General features: G+C 31.2%; 3 protein-coding genes and 1 non-coding gene across 7 annotated transcripts in view; all 4 read left to right on the top strand.

The window, feature by feature from the left end:
- The first annotated feature begins 6 nt into the window (after positions 1-6).
- On the top strand, positions 7-1414 carry LOC106766582 (actin-related protein 4). The gene is made up of 5 exons (XM_014651302.1): positions 7-470; positions 570-618; positions 1002-1055; positions 1126-1256; positions 1402-1414. Exons 1-5 carry the CDS (start codon positions 388-390, stop codon positions 1412-1414), a joined length of 330 nt encoding a protein of 109 aa, XP_014506788.1. The 5' UTR covers positions 7-387.
- A 218-nt stretch (positions 1415-1632) lies between these two features.
- LOC106768889 (peptidyl-tRNA hydrolase, chloroplastic-like) lies at positions 1633-5295 on the top strand. 4 transcript variants are annotated; one of them, XM_022784202.1, is made up of 9 exons: positions 1633-1656; positions 1852-2074; positions 2213-2297; positions 3033-3100; positions 3418-3468; positions 3546-3619; positions 4425-4483; positions 4566-4642; positions 4730-5295. In XM_022784202.1, exons 2-9 carry the CDS (start codon positions 1868-1870, stop codon positions 4841-4843), a joined length of 735 nt encoding a protein of 244 aa, XP_022639923.1. In that variant the 5' UTR covers positions 1633-1656; positions 1852-1867; the 3' UTR covers positions 4844-5295. The 4 variants fall into 4 exon arrangements, 3 of the variants coding, with proteins under 3 accessions (XP_022639923.1, XP_022639921.1, XP_014509748.1); XM_022784200.1 differs by lacking the exon at positions 1633-1656 and adding an exon at positions 1671-1749; XR_001376279.2 differs by lacking the exon at positions 1633-1656 and having other exon boundaries at positions 1756-2074; positions 4730-5006; positions 5092-5295.
- Positions 1640-1711, top strand: TRNAD-GUC. Its single transcript has one exon. It is a non-coding gene; the product is annotated as a tRNA-Asp (tRNA).
- Positions 5296-8351: 3056 nt separating the features above from the next.
- Positions 8352-10481, top strand: part of LOC106766581 (actin-related protein 4-like) — a 7018-nt gene continuing 4888 nt past the window's right edge. Inside the window, exons 1-6 of the mRNA XM_022782813.1 lie at positions 8352-8521; positions 8627-8718; positions 9382-9558; positions 9653-9726; positions 10136-10216; positions 10374-10464. Coding sequence (XP_022638534.1) covers positions 8509-8521; positions 8627-8718; positions 9382-9558; positions 9653-9726; positions 10136-10216; positions 10374-10464 — 528 coding nt within the window. The 5' untranslated portion in view covers positions 8352-8508. The remainder of the gene's footprint in view (positions 8522-8626; positions 8719-9381; positions 9559-9652; positions 9727-10135; positions 10217-10373; positions 10465-10481) is intronic.

Raw genomic sequence — 10481 nt, 5'->3', positions numbered from 1 at the left:
AAAGGCCCTCATAACAATTGTCATATCTGAGGTAATATTTAGGACAGCTTCCCAATTGTCGTGTGCCAGAGCAGTCACCGTGATAGACCACTTAATTCAATGTTTACAGAAACANNGCATAATTAAATTGTGAAATACAGGAAGTATTAACTATGAAAGCAATAATGCAAGTTCCGCGATGGTGACTTGGACATGTTGGCATGCAAGTTCCATTTAGTTTCACGGATGACTATCAATATTAATGTTTCTTCATCTGTCTGTGGGCTATGTTTTACATTTTTTTCCTTGATATATAATTTAGAGGAATTTTTATTATATTTTAATTGTAGCCTTGTATTTTGTGTTTAATGTTTATATAAGTTCCTGTGTCTGCTTATCTTTCTATTTATGTTTACAATAGGCTGTGATAAGTTCTCCTATAGGAGGACAATTTCTGACAGAATGCTTGACGAGAAGTTTGGAAGCCAAAGGTATCACAGTGAGTGACGAAAACGAACTATTTTAACCTTTTTTATGATCATCTCAATTAAAGTAGCTATATTTATATTTACACTTTTTTGTTAGCCAAGACCTCGATATTCATTCAAGAAAAAGGAAATAAGTCCTGGGAATCTTCAGGTATTTTATAATTGATTTTTTAACTATTTCTCAGTAGCATGTCTTGTTTTTGTGGTTTTGCTTAATTTTTAATTCTTTTTCCCTTGAGTTTTTGAAGTTTGCAATGTCGGGGTGTGAACCTTGAGGTGTTGTATTCCATTGTTGCCCCCAGAGGGCTTCAACTTTGTGGTAGAACTATCATGAAATGGAATAAGGACTCCATTTTCATCTTTTCAAGCCNGATGCCCACTCCTGATCTTGAACTTTATCTACCAATTAATTGTTCAAGTTTGATAAGAATGACACTCTTGGTTGTGGTACATTGCTGGAGTGAAAAATGTACATCTATTTTTCTTTCTTGCGTATTCATATCTTTATGACTTGTGTTTTTTTTTTATTCATAGATTGTAGACCTTGATTTTCCACATACAACAGAAGGCTACAAACTTTACTGCCAGGTATGTATTCNGCCCATATTTTCTTTTCATGTCTTTATCTCCATTCCTTGCTGATTCATTATCGTGATAGAGGGTTATTGTTGAAGACATCAAGGAATGTGTTTGCCGAACACCAGATTCTCCATATGNGGTCAAGACTCAAGGAAAGCAAGCGATCCAGTCCATCCCAGCACCAGAAAGAGATAAAGCCGCGTCATCCAGGTTAGTGTCTCGGTCCCCAAAAATATCAACCGAAACACTTAGTATTCAGTTTTTTTGGAAGGATATTTTCGTTGATTTCAAAACATCACCCAATTTTTTTTCTCTTTCAATAAAAAAATGTTTTTTAATATTTTCCTTTTTTTAGTATAGTGGTTTGAGTTATGAAAAACTACACTTTATTTTTATGTTTAATATTATGTTAGATCCAATTAATATATTTTTTTTCTCGTGTAACCATTACAATTTGATACTCCATAAGGTTTTTTTTTTTCACTGCTAATAATATGACACACGCCTCAGTACTAAGACTATTCCTATAGTTTGCCATACGAACTCAGTAAATACAAGTTACATATTACAAATTAAAACCTTGACATCATCAAGTCGTTGTAGTATAGTGGTGAGTATTCCCGCCTGTCACGCGGGTGACCCGGGTTCGATCCCCGGCAACGGCGTCGTTTTTATTGTTATCATGCGTCATTCTGTTTTTCCTGTTACTTTCTAACCTAGCTTCCTCGATTCTTCTTTTTTAGGGTTTATCTTCTATCTTTTATGTTTCTGTTTGATTGACGTTTGAAAATATGAACATTTGTAGTTTTTGGGTATCGTCCATGAAAATCCCCTTTCACGGGTGTCGATTCTCAAGGCCTTTCTTCTCTCTATCTTCTTCGTCTCGCAATCGCATCATGACCATTCAAAGTTCTTCTTCTACTGCTTCCATATCAACCGAGTCCAAAGAGAAGAAGAAGGAAAATTTACCTTGGTTAATCGTTGGCCTCGGTAATCCAGGCAAAAAGTACGCTGCCACTCGCCACAATGTCTGTCAGTCACACTATTCATACCCTCTCCATCTTTTCATTCTGGATAGTTACAAAGCATAAACATAAAATCAGTTTTGCGTTACATTTTTGGACATTGATATTATTATAACCTGTTTTGGAGCTTTATATTTTCAGGTGGGCTTTGAGATGGTTGATGCCATAGCTGAAGCTGAAGGGATATCTATGAACACCGTTTCCTTCAAAGCTTTATTTGGGAAAGGTTAGATAGACCTTGAGAAAACCCTGCCTCTAATATTTCTCTTCAATTAATTTGGTTTTATCTTTTCATAGAGACTCTAGGTTATTGGTAAAGATATGATTTCTTTCTTGCTCCTAGATATCACAAGTAGGAATAATGCTCGTTTTCTCTTTCTGCAATGCTTCTAACCATTGTGTTATCTCACTGTACAAAGTTACGAACATTTAAGTTTATCTCGCAAGGTGGCAATTTTTTTGGGAGCTGTCTTACATGTACATTGTACAATTTAAAATACATATACAATTTAACCAGTATATAATCAGTTTTAGGGTCGGTTAGTTTATGCCACTATTTCAGATTGATAGATATGATATGCCTTGCATACTTATAACATATATGTCTGAACTCTGAATTCCTAACTCCTCATCATCATTACCTGTTTTAGCATCATTTTTGTATTCAGTTTTCTGCGCTACGATGATAACTTTTACTTTTTAGATAAGCCCAATTGCGTTGTGGTTCGGGATTTCTGTTGTTGTTAAGTGTGAGAGAAGTTTCTTGCCAAACCCGAATCTATCAGTATTTAATCACCAAATTAATGTAGTTGCCATGTTATGGTTTTTGCTTAAATTTTCAAATGTTGCAGACAGACGCTGGTTCCACAAGCTTTCAGAATATTGGTGATACAAGCTAATGGATAAAAATTTAAGTATTTGCATGTTCCCATTCGTGACGGAAGTTGTTTTCTGATTGCAGGTTTAATAGGTGATGTCCCAGTCATACTTGCAAAACCACAGACTTTTATGAATTCTAGCGGTGAATCTGTATGTGTGTATCTGGATATAATGTTCAAATGTTTTAAAGCAATGGCATTTTGTTGTAGCTATGCTATGATGACTCATGTTTACTCTTATGACATCAATTATTTCTTTTAATTTAAAGCTCTTTCTTAAGGTTAAATTTATACGTTTTATTATATAGTCATGTACTATATGGTTTTTAAAAATTTTCCATGTCTACATGTCTATGTCCTTGTCATAATATATCTATATTCCAAGTTGGACCTTCACTTCCTAAGAATTCACTGTAATAAATATTATATTTTGATTATTGTGGGCTGTTGTTTTGATCTATTTTGAAGGTTGGGGCCATAGTCTCGTACTACAAGATTCCACTAAAGCAAGTACTTGTGGTATAATATCTATGCTATGACTACTTTGTTCTTTTTACTTTTGAAGCAATATGGCATGGATAATTTTTTTTTTTCAGATCTTTGATGACTTGGATTTACCTTTTGCTAAATTGCGGCTTCTACCAAAGGGTGGACATGGAGGCCACAATGGGTAATTATAATTTTCTTTATTTGTGCCCTCTTTTTGCTACAGAACTGGATGTATGCCTGCTTTGGCACCTTTGAATGTATAAATCAACATGTCCATTGTTGTGAATAGCAAGGCCTGGATTTCTTCGTATTTCTGAAAGTTGAAATGTGATATTTATCTGGCTTTAGTCACACCCACAAGGTCGGGGAAATGCTTAGCTAGAAAAATTCTTTGTTGCACAATCATCTTTTTTCATGCTCATCTGGATCAAGGCAAAATATTAGGTTGTGGGATGCTAGACTCGCATGCCTTGTCTTGGAAAGGAACTATTTATTTTCATCTGATGAGGTTTAATTTTTTTTTTTTGTCTGGCTAATGATCAAGATGATATCCTCCCTCACTCTTGGGGCAAAGGGTGTTTGAGTGGCTGTATGACAAACATACAGAGAACTAGAAAAATTACTATAGGGAAAAAAAAGTGAACAACTCTCTTTCTCTGCTGAAATAATATGTAGAGATAAATCAGCCTTCTTGTCTGTGCATCATATCATTTGATTTATGTGGTTTTTTACAGTGCAAGTTTAAGAAACTCATTTTTTGTGTTGGGATTGGAGGGGGGGGAGTGCATTGGGGTAACTGTATATAAGTTTTGGAAGAGGGTGGAAAGAAGGTTGCAATATTCTGAGGGCAAGGTATGCCGGAAGGCTAACTATTTGTATTCTGATAATTTATGCTGGGTGATATAGCAAGAAGCATTTACCTTGTTTCTTTCAAATCGAAAGAGAAATTAAGTGTAACTGTTTTCATTTTCCTTGTTTTTTGGCAGAATGAAGAGTGTTATTAATCATTTCAAAGGGAATACTGGTTTTCCTCGTTTAAGAATTGGTAAATTCATACCATTTCAGTAATTTATAATACATCTATATTACAATAATTTATAATACCATTCATTTTTATTGCTGATTAGGCATCGGACGACCTCCCGGTAAAATGGATCCTGTAGCATTTGTTCTTCGCACGTTCACTAAACAGGAAAGAGAAGAGGTATGCATTTTGTTCACTTTTTGAAGTTTGAACTGACAACTGGCGTGCCACACGTGGAAGTTCTAAACGTTCATAAAATTATCTCAGTTGAGTTTTACATTACAAGATGGAATAGAAGCTCTTCGGATTCTTTTGCTGGAAGGATTTGATAAAAGTGCAACATTTGTTAATAGTGCCAAAAAGATGGAGCAAACAGGTTGAGGAATAGCTTATTGAATATCCTTTTGACAAGTACAAACAGGATCGTATAGCAAGGAGATACATACTACTTAAAAAGAGTAAATTCGTTCAAGCAAATATCTATCCATTCTTTAAGAAGCAGTTTCTGCTCATTGAATTCGAACCTGAAGCTTGGAATCTTCGGGTACTTTTCTCTTGTGTTTTTTCAATTTTAAGCCCTTCCAGCACCTTGAATTATAGTGTAATGTTGTGAAATTATTATTGGGCAGTTGCAGGTAACTTATATAATAATGATCACATAAGATCAATTTCTCTGTTTGTAAAGATTCCATTTTTAGCTGCCAGGAAGTTAATAGCTCAAATTCACTCAACATCTGTCTTTAATTCTTTATCACTATGTACTAGAAGGTTTTTCCCAACATTTTTGTTTGTTGACAAGACTATTTATACAACACTGGTTGCATGATGTGGTCGATGAGTTGTGTTTCTTAATCAAAGTTATTGCGTATAATCTCTGCTTACATATCTATCATAATGGCTATTCTCATCATTTCCAACATAAGCTAAATTAAATACTTTTATATTGGTTTTCTCTCAAAATTAAATCAATTTGGTCTTATAGAACTAAGATAAATTTATCCTTGAGAATTAAAACTATAACTTTTAAAATATAGAAATTATTTAAGCTAACTGTTGACTTTTCTATGCATGATTTTTCAAGCGCATAATACAAATTAAACAAACTTATTCTCTTTCCATTTGTTTCTTTACATTTATTAACCAATTCTATTCTAATAAAATCACTCGTAAAAATTGAAAGTTTTTTTTTATATAATTATAATAATATTTTTATATAAAAATTAAAAATATTGTATAACTATTTTTAATACATGTTTTTATTATAAATTTACATATCCTATTCATTAGTTATTAGTAAAAAAGTATGTATATCTACTTTTGATTCATTGTAGGTAATTATTTTAATTTAAAAATAGTTAAATTTAAACAAACATTTATTTAAAAGTAGAATGGTAAGATAATTATTTTATTTAAAAAATATATTTAAATAAACATTTACTTAAATTATAAAAATGATAAATTAAAAAGAAAAATCTCATTATTAATGTTGTGAAAATGGATCGTTTTGTCTATCACCTTTTTTTTAATTTAAAAAAATAATAATAATTTTTTTCTGACTTAAATATGAATAAATTTCAGTTTAAAATTATGTTAAACTTTAAAGGTAATTGAAATATATATATATATATATATATATATATATATATATATATATAATCTAAATACAATTTAAAATCAAGTACAAAAATATTAATTATTTCTGTGTTACGTATCGATATATAAGATTAAAGTTTTGAATGAATAAATTCACAATATTTTGCTTCGAAATTTTAATCTGGCTCACTAAAGATTAAATCTAGGTGAATGAGATTCAAAATTGATTCAAAATTTCAATCTTTTTTTAATCTAATCTGTCAAAGTATATGGTGGTCCAAGTTGATTCACGAAACTCAACCGTTTTGACAACACTAATTAATATTAGTGAAAAATATGTAAAGTATATCTAATTTTTATTTATTTATTACAACATAAATTTTTTAAACTTCAAAATAATTATAAAATAAATAAATTTGTATTTATCTTTTGTTATATAGATAGTTTTTCATTATAAATCACTATTTGAATTCTAAAAAATGGTTATTAAAAGAATGAAATTAGAAAATATTTTTTATTAGTAATTATTTGAATTTGGAAGGCTTTTTTTATACGATAATAAAAAGTAATAAAAACATTACTAGAGTATTCACTTTTTGTAAGAACAAAATTTAATGAAATTATAATTATAAAAATAGATAAAAATAATTTTTAGAAGTCAATTATATACAATTATTTATTTAGTAATTATTTATATTTATTTAATTTTAAAAATAGTTAAATTTAAAAAAAAACAATAAAATTTAAATAAAACGACAACTAAAGAAAAGTGAACACCAAAAAAGGAAAATCAACAACAGTGTATAGTAGAGCCGTCAAAATGGGTCACAACCCGCGAGTCAACCCGGCCCGTCACGGGTTCGGGCCGGATTGAGTTTGAAAAATACAACCCATTTATGTGCGGGTCAGATTTCAACCCGGCTCATTTAGACTCGGCTCATGCGGGTTGAATCCGTGGTGAGCCGGGTTGGCCCACCAACCCACCTACCTAATTTTATTTTTTTAATTTATTATTTTATTTATGAAATCCTAAAAAAATAAAATATTATCTTCACTCATTATGTATACCAAAAAAGTAATCTTTGCTCTCACAAATCACTCTCACGGTACTTCTCCTCTCATTTGGCGGTGCTCTCACCCTCACTTCACTCAAATTCTTTCAAGGAGCAGGTAAAACACCCTTCCTTTTTTCTTCTATTTTCTCCACATTTTTGTTTTCTCACTTTTTTTTTTTCAAAAACCCTATAATGACAAAAATAGGGATTTGCGAATTTGTTTTTTGTTTTGGAGATTTGAAGACATTAATTGATTTTTGTGACATACTTGTATCATCAGATTTTGTTCATTTTATTTAAACAATTTGAGTATACATGATTTGAACAAACTCTTTTTGATATTTTTGAATTAGATTTTGTTCATTTTATTTAAACAATTTGAGTATACATGATTTGAACAAACTCTTTGATATTTTTGAATTTGGGAATTTATGTTGCAGATTAAACTATTAATTTTTTGTTAATATTATTGAGTACTGATTCTCTTTTTTTTTTTACTAATCTTTTTTTATTGATTGTCGGAATTGGTCTTTAACATAATTTTTTAGGAGTGAAATTTGTTTAAATTTAAATTATAGAAAGTTTGTATTTTTGTATTTAAAAAAATTTAATTAAATGGCTAGTGAGCCAACCCGTTTACCCACCAACCCGTGGTGGGTCGGGCCGAGTTCAAGTTTTTCTGGCTCGCTGATAAATGAGCTGGGTTGGGTTGGGTTGGCTCACTAAGTGACCAACCCGTGGTGGACCGGGCCGGGTTGAGCCGGGTTACCCGTTTTGACAGCTCTAGTGTATAAGTATATATAGGTATAGATAGGTATAGATAATTACAAAAATAAATTGAATAATTTTTATAATTTTATTTGTAGATTTTTCTGGTAAAGAAGTTGTTACTATAAATATTTATTTTCGTTTAAAAAATAATTAAAATTTAGGAATAAAATATAAAAAAATGGTTAAATTAAAAAAATCATGTAATTTAATAAAATAATTATTTTAATTTAAAACATATTTAAAAGATAAAATTGAAGATGTATACCAAAAAGTTGAATTATTATAAATATTCTATATATAGATATAGACCATATAGATAATTTATATTATAATTTTTTATATGTATATAGTTTAATAACTATAACAAACTTTAACAATTGTTTTCAATTTATTTAATCACAACAACAACTTTGAAAATAAAATCTTGTCTCATAACACGTGAACACGTAGTTTGTTTGTTGGTACAGATCTGAAGGGCCCAACACAAGAGGTGGCATGGATTGAATCCCAAAAACCCGCCATTCTCTCTTCATTCTTTTTCATTTCCTTCTCACTGTTCTTTCTTTGCACTCTATCTCGTCTAAACCCTTCAATTGCTACTTTCTCTTACTCAATCCACACCCAGTCATGTATGGCGGTGGTCAGTGTTCACTCTTTTCNTTCCTATCTCCTTTTCAACTTTCGTAATCTCTGATTTTCGTTGTCATTTTAATCTTTTTGTTTTCTTTTTGTTCGTAATTCACAGACGAAGTATCAGCCATAGTAATAGACCTNGGTTCGCATACATGCAAAGCCGGTTATGCTGGCGAAGATGCTCCCAAGGNCGTTTTCCCCTCTGTAAGTATCTCTTTCAACTGTGACCTACACTCTTAGCAAACCTTCTATTCTTGCTCTTTTTCCATCAAATAGAAATTGAAATGCTCATCTGTTTTAAGCTTATGCAACATTCACTCACCTAAACTTCCGAAAATTCTTGCATTCCTCCTGTATTTTTTTAATCTTGAGTGCGTCTTATTAATATTTATTTTATATATTGAAGGCTTCTCAAGCCTTACACACCTTAGCGAGGATTAATTTCATAGAATGTATAATTTATGGGACTGAATTTTTATATGCAAAATTTTTGGGGATTGAGTTGACACGCATGACTATTGAGGATGAGATTGTATATTGAGTTGTCCATGTTTTGAGCAGTTATATTAATTTTACACTATTATTCATTTTCAGTTCTGCTCTGGATTTTTGTCCTGTAATAGTTAACATGACCTAATTTCAGTACTTTATGGTATAATCAATAATCAATGCATGCATATGAATAACAAATTATGCATGTGTTGACAACATATCATTGATTTTCTCTAGATAATACCTAGTTTACATTTACTTTATTGGTGCTTGATCTTAAATAATACTGTTGGAGAATGCATGACAAATTTTTGTAAGGGATATCTGTAAAATTTATAGGAAATATATAGTTACATGTAGTGATTGATTATTTAGGTTGTTGGTGCAATTGATCAAATGGACATTGATGGACCTGTTCATGCTGGAGTGTCATCTGGATCTGCTGTGGATTTACAGAACAATAAAAAAAATCATGAATCTGACAGAACCAAGGAAAAATGCAAACTTTATATAGGATCTCAGTCTTTGGGATACCGTCGAGACTATATGGAGGTATTTGAAATATTTGCTAAATTAGGCTTTAATTAACTCAGTTTTGTACTAATTATGTTTTTTTTTTCGGTAATTTATCTGATATACTGTTCAGCTGCTCTCACCATTGAAGAATGGAGTTATTGTTGACTGGAATATTGTTGACAACATATGGGATCATGCTTTGAGGTTGTTTCTGAATACTGAAAAATTGTATAATCTGGAATGAAAGATCATTATTTTCTTCTCTTCTTTTGGGTGGTATACAGGATCATTATTTTCTTTACATATCGCATGCAGTTGTTGATTGCCAAGGTTCTTACTTTGGAATCTTGTGATGGTTTTTATTATATGTGGTGGTCCCAAGAATTTGTCAACTCTAGTATGTAAAGAGTAAAAAGGGGATATGTGTGGTTGAGATACACTGTTATTTATGCTAGGNCACATGTTATACTAATCTCCTTTATGTTTACCAATTCGAGTTTATGTGTGATGTTGTTTTTCCATGTGTCAAGTATTGTTCTCTAATGCATTGCTGTTACTTTATTTTTCTCTTTTTATGTTTTATTCTANTATTCACTGTGACTGTTTTTTTCAGGGAATGCCTCTTAGTTGATCCTAAAGAGCGTCCAATGCTACTTGCCGAACAATGTTCCAACACTCAAGAACAGAGAGAAAGGTATTATGATAAAAACATCCCCCTCTCATTTCAGTTTTTGGTTTTTAGGCTTTTAGTTCTTTACACTATTATGTTATTTCATGTTCGGTAATAAAGTTTGGTTCAATTATTCGATTTTTAGATTTTCATTTTTATAATTCTTTTCTTTCTGCATCAGGGCAGCAGAACTTATGTTTGAAAAATATAAAGTACCAGCATTGTTTTTGGCGAAGAATGCGGTAAGTTGTTTGATTTATACTTCTCTGTTCATATCTTAATTTTACAC

The sequence above is a fragment of the Vigna radiata genome, chromosome 7, assembly GCF_000741045.1.
Source record: "Vigna radiata var. radiata cultivar VC1973A chromosome 7, Vradiata_ver6, whole genome shotgun sequence".
Taxonomy (NCBI): Eukaryota; Viridiplantae; Streptophyta; class Magnoliopsida; order Fabales; family Fabaceae; genus Vigna; species Vigna radiata.
The sequence above is the reverse complement of the archived record's forward strand: the minus strand, read 5'-3'. Positions and strand labels throughout refer to the sequence as shown.